The sequence below is a fragment of the Microtus oregoni genome, unplaced genomic scaffold (assembly GCF_018167655.1).
Source record: "Microtus oregoni isolate MIOR12 unplaced genomic scaffold, Mior012 000042F_ref0000377, whole genome shotgun sequence".
In the NCBI taxonomy this organism is placed as follows: domain Eukaryota; kingdom Metazoa; phylum Chordata; class Mammalia; order Rodentia; family Cricetidae; genus Microtus; species Microtus oregoni.
In genome coordinates this window covers 21,008,833-21,023,645 of record NW_024543209.1, presented here as the reverse complement: position 1 = coordinate 21,023,645, position 14,813 = coordinate 21,008,833, and the positions used below count along the sequence as shown (strand labels likewise).

Genomic DNA, 14,813 nt, shown 5'->3' with positions numbered 1-14,813 from the left:
GCAGTATGACAAACCAAGCTTTGCTCGTTTGTTGCAATACTTTTACCCTGAACCAGTTCGTGGAACTGCAGTTGTCTCACCTGAAGCTTGTGGCAGCCCTGGGTGCGCATTTTGTAATAACCACCGTGTGTGCTAATGGTTTTATATAGCTTGCTGTAGCAAACGAGACTGGCGGTGACATGGAGATACGTGATTGCATTACACATCAGTTGCCCAAGTCTTAGAGAGACACCTTCTGTTGGACAGCCCTGAATTTGGGGTAGGGTAGGAATAAGAACTTTAAATGTCATTTGGTCAAGTTACTCTCTAGCGGTGGGCCTGAAGAGCCAGTTGAGGGCCAGTGCCAGGGCCTCCTGGGGCAAAGCTGTTAAATGCTGAGGACAGGGTCCTAAACACCCATTGCGTACCGATTAGGTGGGTGCTTGCCCCTGGAAAACTGCCTACACGAGTGACATTTCCCTTTCGCTCCGTCTCCATAACCAAACCCTTTTCACTTGGAATCTTTCCTGGTCAATTAATAACCTCCGAGGTCATTTCCCCCAATCCTACTGTCTGATCTCTACTTTTTGAATGAGACTTCCCTGGAATATAAAAATGAAGAAGGAAAGAGTGTGGTATGGCAAGTAGCCCTCAAAGGAAGGTGATTTCATAACAGTAAGGATCATCATCAGTTAGGAAACCACTGTGCTATTGGTTACCTTTCTGCTGCTTTCAATAAAACACTGGGACCAAGGCAGCTTATAGAAGAAACAGTTTATTTGAGCTTATAGTTCCAGAGCATTAGAGTTCACCCTGGGTGGCCTAAGGAGTTGATTGTTCCATGGTTAGAGCAGCAACATACTCAACAGGGAGCAGGAAGCAGAGAGAATGCCCTGGTACTTCCTCTGAGGCCACACCTCCTAAGCCTACCCCTGAGGCCACACCTCCTAAGCCTACCCCAACTGCTGCCTACTAGGGACCAAGTATTCAAATGGTCAAGACTCTGGGGACATGTTCCTTCATGCCACTATAGCTACAGAATGGTAAACAAGCCTCCTGGGGGTCATTTTTTTCCCCTCTCATCTTTATGATGCAAAATCTGTTTTCTGAACTCAGAGATTAAAGGCAAGTCAAAAGAATCCTGGAATTTTTAAATCTTTTGCTTAGAGAAGAAAACCTGCTTTCTCCCCATTTCTCCTCCCCAACACATAGGAATATTATCTTAGTACAGGGAATATATACTGGCATACATATTTTGTTTGTGCATATGGCATTATATTTCATTTTATATGATAGTCTGGTTCTTTTATGTATTTGTCTGTAGGAGATTGTAGGCATGTGGTACCATGCCCAGGTGCTAGTCTGATTCTATCACAGAAACTAGCTTCTAATGGAAGCAGTGCTAGGTTTGGCCAGAAAAATAAGTTTCTACACCAGTTTATGGTTTGTATTACTTGTACATTTATGACAATGTTTTTTTCATCTATAAAAAACAAAATCCTGAGAGAATACAATAAGAATCAAATGACCACTGGCCATGGTGACTCATGCCCCAAATCCTAGTACTCAAGAGGCTGAGTCAGGAGGATTTTTAGGAACTCGGGTCAGCTTGGGCTACACAATGAAACCCTATCTCAACCGAAACAAAGGAAAACACCCCCCCCAAAAAAAAACAACAACAAAACCCACAACAGAAAAAGAATTCAAATATGTGGAAACACCCGTGATAGAATGGGTACCTAGCCCTTTCATCCTTCTACCATGCCCGACAGTGCTACAGAAAAATCTTCTGTCATGAATGCTCAATAGAAATGCAAATTGCCTTCATGTTTGTAAGCAGTTCCATAGACCCGGATGACTAGTTACACCGTTGAGACTATGTTTACCATCTCCATTAAATTTTTCTGTACAGCCTCTCTGGGTCCTGCAAAGGATAAACAAAGTCAGCGTAGCTTTCTGCCTTTGGAGAACATGGCGGAGACCCACAGGCTCCTCCTGTCCTGTGCAGTGTCCTCTGTTTTACCGAGAGCTGCTACTTAGGAAAATTATGAAGACGTTCATCTTGCAGCAACGTCTGCGTGACTCTCTCTCTGACTCCCGTCGCTCTTCACCCCATCCGGCCTCGCCATTCAGAGCAATGCTGCTGTGGAATGCTGGACTCACACACTTGGCTCATGTCCATTCCACCATGGATGTTCTAGCTGGGAAGTGGTGTCTCCTGAGATGTTGCTGTAACTGTGAGAAGGAACCCGCCTCTGAGCTCTCATGAAAGGCTAATTTATAACTGCTTCCTTTTCAGTCAACACGTTGTTTTCTTCCTGGTGAATCCCATTTTTTGTTTTTAATATTTTGCTGTTTCCACCCCTCTGACCTAGTTACCCTACTCTGAAGCTGCTTTCCCAGAGACGACCAGACATTCCCATTTATGTTGGTGACACGGAAAGGCCTGTGTTTTGGAATCTTGACCAGAGTGGTGTCCGGTTAACTAACATCAATGTGGTACCGTTTGGACTATGGCAACAGGTTAGAGATTTGTTTTATTATGCTTTCTGAGGTGATGTTTATATGTATAGATAGTGGCCCATATTGTCTGTACATGGAACGTGATAAATTAAAACCTGTATTCAAGCTTCAATTTTGGACATAACTGCATTTGCTAAAAGATTTCCTTCCTATTTAGCAAATATATGGCCGTATAAAACAGGCTAATAAATCCAGTTCTGCACAAAGTACGGTTTTTTCTTCCTTTCAATTTTGATTTGATTTACCAATCTTTCTCAAAATGTCAGCCTTCTCAATATTAAATCAAGGTGGAACTGTCTGACAGAATTGTTTTTTTTTTTTTTTGTCGGATTGCAGGTAGACAGCAATCTCCGGTTCATGATCTTGATGGATGGCGTTCATCCTGAGATGGACACCTGCATTATCGTGGAGTACAAAGGTGCCTTCCCATCCTTGCAAGCAATGGAAAATGAGGCATACTGTGGGTAGGATGGCTGCTGTCTGAAATCTGTTCTCATCTTCTGCCTGTGCCATCTAAGAGAACACAATATACTATGCTTTTGTCTTAGAAAAATGAACCCTTTAGATCCTCCCCCCCACATGAAAACTTGTCAGTATTTAGGAGTCTGTCGTGACAAGTACATAGCTTTTAGCACAAGGGAATGAATATTTACATTATTTCAATGCTATCGTTAATTTATTGTTGAATAAATGTTATGAGTCCCTTTCATCATATAGCCGGGTGTGGTGGTACACACCCGTGATCCCAGCAGTTAGAAGCAGGAAGGACAGAAATTCAGGGTCATCCTATGATAAACAGTCCAGGCCAGCCTGGCCTCCATAAAACCCTGTCTCAAAGAACAAAGCAAAGCAGAACAAAACAAAATGACAGGATTCAAAATTCTATCACTAGAAAAGTTCTTCATGAGCGAGGCCTGGCCTTAGTTATACAGTCATCATTTGGAACATCATTGTACATAGAATTTGCCAGAAATAGGGGCATCTCTGTTGACTGGGATCCATAGCTTCAGCATCTGGAGACAGGGGAGTATTATGTGAGCCACAGTGGAATCAGGCTGATGATCCATAAGGCACCCAGAACCCATCCAGCCCAAGGGATAAACTGCTTCACTTGGATATCAGAACACTGTAAAACTCCAGACTCTGACAGCTTCCTCTTTGTGTTTTGAGCTTTTTGTCTGTTTGTTTAATTTGTTTGGGACATAACAATTCTTCTATAATCAGCCGAATCAGATTATATAGACTGCACTGGACAACCATGTTGGCATGGCCATCTAAACTTGGACTGTTTCAGATTTGATGTTGTTTCTGCACAGGTCATAAAATCCTCAACACCGTGGACTGCACCAGACCCAATGGGGGAAGGCTGCCTGAGAAGGTTGCTCTAATGATGAGTGATTTTGCTGGAGGAGCATCAGGCTTTCCAATGACCTTCAGTGGTGGAAAATTTACTGGTAATAATTTATATCCTAGTGATACTGATTATCGGGCACGGTGCTTGTATGGATGCCATGAGAAAAAGTACAGAGATAACTGGCGTACGGTTCCAGCTCAAAGGGGCATGCGCTCTGTTACAAAGCCAGACTTATGAACCACAGACACTAGACACTGAGGTTTCCAGCCTAGAATGCAATGGTTGAGTGTGCAGGGGACGCTGGTGTGAAGGAGCCGAGTGCGTGCTTGGGGGCAGGGGAATCTACGAGGAGCTAAGAAAGACAGTCACCAAGTATACAGTGTGGCGCCCAGGGAGGGACCAGGAAAGGACGGCATGGGTGACTCCGGATGAGGTCGAGAATGCAGTGCATGGGATTCAGTGTGGATGCTTCCCCATGGTTCTGTGGAGTGTTCGAGGGTGGCACAGCAGAGGAGGAAATTCTGCAGTGTGGATTCCCATCCTGGCGCTTTCTACTCTGGACCCAAGGGTAGTGCTGGGATTTGTATGAGGGAAGTATATGTTTGAAAGAGCTTAGCTTTTATCCTTGATACAAGCCCCCAAAGTTCTAATAGCTTATGATGTTGGGTAAGTGAGCCTCATGGTGCAATGTGACCCAAATGAAGCTAGCTCCCTCGGCTAGTTTACTGCCTCCTCCCATGTGTTTGTATCCGCTGCCTCCCAAGGTGTGTGGAGTCAAAGAGGGAATATTTTTCCCTTAAAATACAGCTAAAGGCGAATATAAGAGAGGCAAAAATATAGTTATGGAAAGTTGACTGGCATAATTCTGTGTGTGTGTGTGTGTGTGTGTGTGTGTGTGTGTGTGCGTGTGTGTGTAATATAAATACATGTGTACAAAAGTCTGGTATCTAAAAAATGTTTATAGTGATTATGTTGAGTGTATTTTTTATTTTTTCTGTGTCTTATCTTATCTACCAGACTTCAATTTCAAGAGTTATAGAACCACACCCTGTGAGCTGCGACTCTAGGTCCTGTTTAATCATAGACTTCCCTGACCAGTTGCCTCCCAGTGCGCTCAGTTGGCCCCTTTGCCACCTGCTAGTGTCCTCAGGCTAACACTCCTGGTCTACCCCTGGCCCAGCTTGTCATGTTGACTATTTTCACTCCTTGGGGCCCTCCCTGTTGTTAAACTCCACATGACCAGCAATTTCCCATGTGTCTCAATTCAACTTCCGTCTGTCTGTTCCCTGACTGCCCTGTCTAAAGGTGACCATGCCACCCTGTCGGGATCCAGCCTAGACAGGTTTGTATGTTCCAGGGTAGGAGTGTATGGATTAGAGATGTTAGGCAGAATAGACAGAGATATGAAAGAAACACAGAGATACAGGAGAGTACCAGGAGAGCAACTCAGTGAATACTGAATCCGCCCACATTTATTTTCCATATGCTTTTATACCCCAGTAGAAAAGGGTGGGATGGGGGGTGGGGGGGTAAGAAAGCAAAGACTGCTTTAACATGACACAAAGGACAACCAGAACAGTCATTTGCTTCAATACTTGAGACATCAAGTCACTATTTCCTGAGTTAAGCATTCTGATGTTTGGGCAGGGTACGCAGTGAATACACCCTAGACCAAGTGTCCTGTAGGCAACCACTCCCTGTGTCAAACCCGTTTTCAAATGAGGGAGCAGGAATAGGCTTGAATTCTCCTACCTTTGGTCACGGTGGAATGGATCCACCTCTATGGGCCATCTTAAAGTCTGAAACGCGAAGTAACCACACCCTAGGTTGGGGTTTCTTGCTTGTGGCTGCACCTGTTGCCAACAACTTTGTTTTTTTTTCTTTCTTTTTTATTTATTTTTTTTTAAATTTATTTATTTATTAAGGATTTCTGCCTCCTCCCCGCCACCGCCTCCCATTTCCCTCCCCCTCCCCCGATCAAGTCCCCCTCCCCCATCTGCTCGAAGAGCAATCAGGGTTCCCTGACCTGTGGGAAGGCCAAGAAGCTTCTGTAAAGCAAAGGACACTGTCACTAAGACACAAAGGCAACCCACTGACTGGGAGAAGATCTTCACCAACCCCGCAACAGACAAAGGTCTGATCTCCAAAATATATAGAGAACTCAAGAAACTAGGCCGTAAAAGGCTAATCAACCCAATTATAAAATGGGGCACTGAGCTGAACAGAGAATTCTCAACAGAAGAACTTCAAATGGCCAAAAGACACTTAAGGTCATGCCAACAACTTTGAAAGAGTAAAATAAGCTCAACCTCTCTGACCTTCAGTCAAGGTGGAAGGGGACTCACGTCTGTGGGCCCCCACCCTACCCCACCTCAACACAGACATTCCCTGCCTGCCTTGTCTAATGTGACCATGCCACCCCAGCTCAGTGCAGACACGCCCCACTGTACAGCCCTGCTATACTATCCATGTCACTTTATACACTTGCTTTATTTCACTTTATATAATTGCTTTATTTCCCCTTTGAAAACTGGTTTCTTTCACTAGGAAAAAGATTCCTTGGGATCGTGTTCCATTTTTTGCTCATAAGATTTACCGTCTTATTCAGTACTGCACGCTTAGTACCCCCCAGAGCTCCTCTGGAGCATAGACGGTGTGTAATAAACACTGGGCGGGAGGGAGAGGAGGAGAGAGCGGGAAACTGTGAGGTGTCTATCACGAGTCCGTTGACAGAGGAGGAGACGGAAGGTAGCTCACTTACTCAATTCTGTAAGTAGTGGGCTGGGCTTTGATGCTAACTATGACTAACAACCAAACTGGTGATTTTCGTCACTGTGAGTTGTCAGGTTACAAGAATAGAGTTCAGTTTTATAATGTACCAGTCACGTACACACTATTAAAATGTTAACGACTGCAGAAGTTACAGTGTATATAGAATGGGTTTGCCTATATTAAAATAAACTATAGGAGTTACAGTGTACATAGAATGGGCTTCCCTGTATTAAACTAAAGTCTCCAAAAACATAACAAACAAGAAGCAAGCTTGGGACCCGTGGTTGGTTTCCTGGTAATTAATCAAAATTTGCTAAATCAAACTGAGGACACATCTCCATTATCACAGGGATAACTTTCTTTCTGTCTTACTTATCACAGGGATAACTTTCCTTCTGTCTTACTTGTCCCCTCCATTTTTTCACAGCAAGTTCCTGTCCAGTAGAGCAAGATTTAGTAAATGTTTCCATTTGTGAACCCTTGGCACCAGAGAAATCTTTATGCAGCCTTGAGCATATAAGTATCTAAAATCAGGATGCAAGTCAACTATCTGCTGATAATAAATTATAAACAATTGTTTATATTAAAACAATTCTTTGCTACACATATAATTTAGTATTTATTAAAGATGAAGTAAATGTTTATGCTTCAAATGTTATGCTTGCTTATTTACATTAAGAATTTAATCTTGGCTGAATATTTGATACAGTAGATGTGGGGTGTCTCCAGCAGTCTTCAAAGTTGGTTGATATTTTGATTTTATGACCAATTCTGAGAAATCCATTCACATAAATGTGTATTGCCATACAGCAGAATTATGATTAGGTCCATTTCATAAGTTTTTGGAAAGTCTATCCTAATCTCAAGTCAAAATTCTTTGAACTATTAAATTCTGTGAAGCTAAAGTCAACAACTCAAACAGAAATTTTAAATATCAAACACCCTAGCACCATAGAATCCAGAGATACACTAAGAGAATATGAAGTCTTTGTTTTCCACAAAAACCATTCTGTTTCTATGAGAGCATAAAAGGTGGCGTGTGCAGTAAAAACACACAGTTCATAGCATGCAGTGGTTTTGAATGTGAGCAAAAGACACGCACAATTGATTGTGTTGTGATGTGTGATGACATGCCCAGTGCAAAGCATACCTGATGTGTGCTCAGAACCAAGGCTTCAGTGACATCACATGATGAGCGGTGACGTCACACAGCACAGCACAGGTGAGCAGTACCGTTATGTGCATGTTTTAAATTAAGTTTTGTTGAATTCTCAGAAAACTCACAGATGTTGATTTCCTTGTGAATGCCACATTTAGTTATACATCCTGTGTTGGGTTACAGCCCAGTGTAAGAAGCTGGGAACCAGGGCATTCACTTTCAAAGATTGATGAACGGAGAACGCTAACCTCAAACATGTCCTTTCAGAGGAATGGAAAGCCCAGTTCATTAAGGCGGAAAGAAGAAAGCTTCTGAATTACAAAGCCCAGCTGGTGAAGGACCTGCAGCCTCGGATCTACTGTCCCTTTGCTGGGTACTTTGTGGAATCGCACCCATCTGACAAGTAGGATTCTGAGCTTCATTCCGTATTATACACTTAAGTTAGTGTCTGTCAGGATGAATGACTTTGCTATGTGTACACTGTGTAATGAGAAAAAGATTGTGCTAATTCAAAACATCTGTGTGTGGGTGTGTGGGTGCATGTGCATGTGTGTGCATGTGTCTCTGTGTGTGCCTGTGTCTCTGTGTGTGCATGTGTCTCTGTGTGTGTCTGTGTCTCTGTGTGTATGTTAGTGTTTGTAGGTCAGAGTGTGTTTGTATGTGTGAGGAGGTTAAGGCCTGGGAACAACCTTGGTCCTCTGTGACATCCACCTTTTCCTGAGACAAGGCCTCTCACTAGCCTGGAACTTCAAAGAAGGCTAGGCTAGCTGGCCAGTGACGTCTCTGTCCCCCCAGCACCGGGATGACAAGTGCCTGCCACTGAGTCTGACTTTTTTCACGAGTTCTGGGTTCCTCACGTTTGCGAGGCCAGCACTTTACTCCCCCATTTCTCCACCCCAATAGTCCACAACATTCTAACAAGTTCCCAATAAACAGATGAGTCAGAGCCCCCGGAGTTAGTGCAGATAGACGCTGAAAGATCTCTCTGGAAGGCAGGAGGCAGCCAACAGTTATTAAACATGCGGCTGGAAGTCAAATGGGGCCTTTAACTAACTCATCGGAACAATTCCCCCTGTGAGAAAGTGAGGAAGGCTTTGTACATTCGCTGGAGAGGGCGAAAGACCAAGAGCTGCCCTGTGAGAGGAAGAGCCAACATTTGCCTGGCTCTAAGCGCTTTCTCCACTGCATCTCAGGGTAGGGAAAGGAACAAGTGGAAGAGGGAAGCGTTTCACTTTCCTTACGGTTTTAGAGAGTTAGGCTTTGTGGTGGTCAGAAAGAAAACGGCCCCCATAGGGAGTGGCGATATTACGAGGTGTGGCCTTGGTGGAGGAAGAGTGTCACCGCTGGGTGGGGGTGAAAGTGGGCGGTGTAGCATAGCACGGAGAGCTGGCAGTTTGGACTTTGGAAATATAACAGGGGAACCCATGGCTGACATCACCTGAACCCCAAATGTCTGTAAACAGGACACCATCTGAGGAATATACAAGTGTTACTGCTTTTGTTATTTTCTTGAGACAAGAACTTCCTATGCAATTTAAGCTAGCTTTAAACTTGTCATCCCCCTGCCTCAAACTCTCCAGTATTGAGGTTATAAACCTGTACTACCATACCCAGCTTTGAAAGTTATTTTTGGAAGTCTAGGTAATTAATAGGCATAAAATCCTCACATAATATCAGGAATATGGAAGGTTCCCAGGAAATATTTTTTTCTTTTCTCTCTTCTTTCCTCTCTTGACTCTTTACCATAGTTTAAGGGAAAGTACCGAAAGCAATTTTTCTGGACAAACTAACCCTAAGATCAGGGAAATGCCTTCGTTTCCCTGCTCAATCGAAGATTGCAGACATGCCTGCTGCTACTTTGATAGGGACAAGGAGACACGGAAGGCGTTAAATCATATTCTCAAGGGTCACTTGTTCTGTCTCAAAAGGGAAACAGAAGTCCAGTGTTCACAAAGGCAAATTGAGCTGGCCCTGAAGCCCCAGGGAACAAAGCCTTCTTTAGGGTTATATTGATTTCCATTTCAAGAGCAGAGAGAGAAGCCTGTTGCCCCTTCTTCATTTACCTCTACTGGCCTCACCTCTTTTCCCTGTTTGCTTTGGGAGACAGGGTCTGATGCCCAAATCCCAGATGGCCCAGGAGTTTACAGTAACTCTTGCCTAAGCTTCCCAGGGACTCAGATTATGGGAAGGAGCCTCTGGACTTTGCTCTGTTGTTGTTTTTCTTTCGCTAACACTTGGCTCCAGAAAGTAGATGCGATTCTCGGAAAGTACTCGTGCAGCCAGGGAAACCGAAGTCCTGGCTTTTCAGTAGAAGGTTATCTTCTACTCAAGGATCATTTGACATTGACAAAGATCAGGACACTTGGGAGACAGAAGGCACTGGGGACGCTGTGGGGAGAACACTCATGAAAATGAGCCAGAAGACTGAGTAAACCCTGGAGCTCAGGCCCTGGCTGTGCTTTGTGACCCTGAGCAAGAAACGAAGCCTCTGGGACTGAAGTACAGAGCGGAGCACTGCTCAGGCCCCACGCTGGTGGCTTGGTGGCACCCATGTGGCCTCATGCGCACACACGGTGAACAGAGCCGAAAGGTCCACGGAAACTTTGAAAGAACTGAAATTGAAACACAGCCTGAAGATGGTGCTTTGGAGCTTATAGTGTGACCATGGCCAGAGTGATTACTTGTTTAAGCAAAAATCTAAACTTCCACAAAGTTTAACAAAAATAAACAAAAACCCAGACGTTCAAAGAATAATTTTCAAAGAACAGGATGTGATCCACAACGACTTAATATCAGGAAAAACAGGAAAACACGTCCTGATTAGGACATGAGGTAAGGCAGTAGATAACAAATGACGCAGTTGCTGGAAATATCAGAAAAACATTTCAAACATCTATAAAAGTCATGTTTCAACAAGTAATGGCCAAAACTGCTGACTGTAAAAACAGAAAGAAGGACACACACACGGACACACACACACACACACACACACACACACACACAGAGGGAGAGAGAGAAAGAGAGAGAGAGAGAGAGAGAGAGAGAGAGAGAGAGAGAGAGAGAGAGGAGCTAAATGGGAAATTTAGATGCAAACTCTACAGTCCATAGCAGCGAATACGTGGGAGGACTTCAAGTGCCTGATGGGACTGAGAAAAGCAAGAGGAAGCAAACTTGAATATAGATCAAGAGAAGTCATCAAACCTAAGAAAAAGAAAGAAGAGACTGTGACAAACAAGAATAGCTCAGGAGATCCATGGGACAACGGCAAATGTCAGGTATCCACAGAGAGGAGATAAAGACCACGGCATACAAACAAGATGAAAAGTGAGTGGCTAGAGCCAAATCTGATAAACGGCACAAACTTAGAAGCCAGAAGCACAGTAAAATATCCCAAACAGTATGAACGTGCATCGAAAGAAATCTGGACAGAACTACCAAGAAAGAAAGATATAGCAATATTAAATGACCTCGATTTTTCAATCGCAGAAAGCAATTCAAACAGTTGAACTTTTAATCAGAAAGACAGTGAATTTTAAAAATGTGTTTACAAAACAAATAGAAGAATTGGACCTAGATCTAGGGAAGAGATCACAGGGCAGCAAGTAGAAGAGACATGCTATGGCGGGCCACTGCCAGCAGATCTACCTTACAAAAGCCTAAGGGAACTCCTTCAGATTAAAGAGAAGCAATTGTGAGGGGAGGACAGAAATGTAAATATCTTGACATATTTAACGAACTGCTTTCTTTCGTTGGGTTCTTTAATTTGAAAGCCAAAATATCACACTGACATAATTTTCAGTATATAGAGATGTTACAGGTTAAATGGTATCTCTTCTAAATGCCCATGTTAAAGGACTGAGCCCTGAAGACCTCAAAATAGAATTTGCTTGAAGAGAGGGTCTGTGCAAAGGTAATCCAGTTAAAATGAATTCATGAGGTCAGACCTTAATCCAAGTGATGGGTGTCCTTATAACAAGGCACAGCATGAACCTAGAGACACATAAAAGGAAGATAATACGGCAAGAAAACATAAGCTAGCCTCAGAGAGGCCACAGGACACAGTCTGTGCTCAGCTCACACAAGGAACCCGGCCTCCTGCACTGTGACTTTTTTTTTTAATTTTTTTTTTTTTTTTTTGGTTTTTCGAGATAGGGTTTCTCTGTAGCTTTGGTTCCTGTCCCGGAACTAGCTCTTGTAGACCAGGCTGGTCTCGAACTCACAGAGATCCGCCTGCCTCTGCCTCCCGAGTGCTGGGATTAAAGGCGTGCGCCACCACCGCCCGGCTCTGCACTGTGACTTTTGAATGTCCAGTGATAAGAAAAAAAAAGGTTTTCTGTTTAACTTCTGTTCTTTAAGCATCACTAGTGTGGTACTTCACTACAGCTGTTCTGTCAAAGAGACTCAACAGAGGTGATGCAGTCTAAGTAGATGTGAGAAGCTTGTATAGAATATTATTATCACCCCGTGAGGAACAGGTCTATAAGGGATGTGGTTAAAAAACAAATCAACAGGCAGACTAAATAGAATACCAAAAGACATGCAAATAACCCAAAAACCAAAAAGCTGGAGGGAACAGAGAAATGCAAATAAGATGATAGATGTGAATAAAGAAATATGGATAATTATATTAAATATGAATGATACAGATATGTAAATGAAACCACTTGGGATCTGCTGGAGTAGCCTTGCCCCAAATTTAGTTGCCCAGAACAATCCTGGTCAGTACCCCTATCAAGCTGCCATGATTTCATGGCCCACAGAAAGTAGAGATAGAAGAAAATCACAGTTTCTTTTAAAAATAACAAATGACAGATATTAGAGTGGATAAAAGAAAAAGATCAAACTATGCTTATCCACAAAACAAAAATCTGTTTTAAATGTCATAGCACAAATATGAGATAAAACGGCTCCAAGAAGCTGGTGTGGAAGAAGAAAACTGGACCAGATGGATGTAGGCTTCAGAACAGGGTGCATGAGGGCTCACAATGAGCGCAGTCAGCTCCCTGAGGCCGGCTCGCTCAGGAGACAGAATAGTCTGAGACGTATGCACCAGACTTCAGATATTTAAACACACTGATAGAACCGAAGGGGGAATCGAAACACACAGTTGCAATCGGAAGCTTCAGCATTTTCCTTCCAGTGTTTTTGGATGAACAAGAATTCAGAGAATACCTAGAAAGATGCACCACCATAAACCCTGTGGATCTGATTGACATCTATGAAGAACTCAGGCCAGGGTAGCCGAACATAGGATTTTCAAAGTCATATCAAGCACCCACCAAAGCAGCCCATATCCTGGATCCCACAACAAACCTTAACCGAGTTAAAACAAGTCACACTCAGCACGTTCTGTGATCTTAATGGAATTACACTGGAAGTCAAAAGAACTGCCCTATTTGTCTCCAATGCCTAGAAACTAAACAGCTTCTCGGTGCTCTGTGGGCCAAGGAGAAGGTCTCAGGGAAGTTGGTAAGCATTTTGAATGAATAGCAAAGGCTAGTGCAGTTTCACGGTATGTGGAAAAAAGCAGGACATAGTGGTAGGTACCCACATCTTAGCTACCGGGGAGGCTGAGGCAGGAGGAGCACTTGAACCCAAGGCCAGCCCAGACAACATAGTAAGGTTGTCTCAAAATGGAGAAAAGTATAAAAGAAAGAAGATAGTATGCACAAGGCCTTGGGTTCAGTCTCTAGCAATGCAAAACTTTTTTTAAAAAAAATCTAAGGATATGGGCCTTGGTTCAGTAATCTAAGTAATCTACTGTAAAAGGAAACTTCCAGGGCCTGGAACTGTCACTCGGTGCTAGGACACTTAGCACACCCAAGGCCTGTATTCAATCCCCAGGGCTAAAATTGAAAAAGTTCTAAAGGGAGGGTAAAATAAGCTCACAAGGGAAGGAAGGAATGGAGATAAAGGGTCTATGTCAGCACAACAGAAGAAGAAAGCATCCTCCAGGAGTGATGGCTCACATTTAAAACCTCAGCCCCGGAGAAGAGGACAGCCATGAGTTCAAAGCCAGCCTGAGTTGCATGAGTCACTAATTGATGAATTATACTTTACCAAAATTAAAAAAAAAATTTATCAAGGAAAGTTGTAAGAGAATGCAAAGATTAAATGCAGTTTGGGAACATACACTGAAAACACACTTGAGAAACAGTCAGTGTTCACAGTGTGTGATAAATTCTCAAAACTCAGCAGTCCTGAAAACCTCTCAATAATCATCTTAGCCAAGCATGGAGATGCATGCATGTTATCCCAGAACTTAAGAGGCAGACCCAGGGTATTTATAAGATCATCCTCCGCTATGTGAGATAATAATTTCAAAAAGAAACAAAACACAAATTAGCAAAAAACTATTATTATTGTGTGTGTGTGTGTGTGTGTGTGTGTGTGTGTGCGCGCACATGCACATGAGCGTACACACACACATACATGGCCTGGAAGTAGAGGTCAGAGAAAAACTTTGGGGACTTGGTCCTCTCTTTCATATTGTTAGGGTCTTTTCTCCTACACTGCGTTCTAGGCTACCCGGCCCTTCAGCATTCGGATGATTCTCTTGTCTCTGCTTTCCATTTGGCTATAGGAGTACTAGGGTCACAAATCTGCCTCACTGCATCTGACTTTTTAAAAAAACAATATATTCTTTAGGAATCAGACTTAGTCTAGGTTTGTATGGCAAATAACGATATTGAGTCATCTCATTGACCAGAGCAAAAGGTTAATTTAAAAAATATTCACGGAGGAGTTCGTTTGTGCAACAATGCATTTAAATCATATTAAAAAATAGTATTCGTGGAGGAGTTCGTGTGTGCTACAATGCATTTAAATCATATTAAAAATAGTATTCATGGAGGAGTTCGTGTGTGCTACAATGTATTCATATTCACTCCTGTTTCTCCCACCAACTCCTCCGAGAACCACCCACTATCACCCCCGATCAAGTTCGTATTTTTTGTTTGTTTAATAGCTCACTAAGATCAATCTGTGCTGTCCCCATATTCATGAGTGTAGGACCATGCATGGGGT

At 43.1% G+C, this 14,813-nt stretch overlaps 1 protein-coding gene across 1 annotated transcript in view; it reads left to right on the top strand.

Moving 5' to 3' along the window:
• LOC121433947 (cytidine monophosphate-N-acetylneuraminic acid hydroxylase) overlaps positions 1-14,813 on the top strand; it is a 78,673-nt gene that overhangs the window by 35,679 nt on the left and 28,181 nt on the right. Inside the window, exons 8-11 of the mRNA XM_041632628.1 lie at positions 2,355-2,502; positions 2,839-2,920; positions 3,819-3,956; positions 8,055-8,190. Coding sequence (XP_041488562.1) covers positions 2,355-2,502; positions 2,839-2,920; positions 3,819-3,956; positions 8,055-8,190 — 504 coding nt within the window. The remainder of the gene's footprint in view (positions 1-2,354; positions 2,503-2,838; positions 2,921-3,818; positions 3,957-8,054; positions 8,191-14,813) is intronic.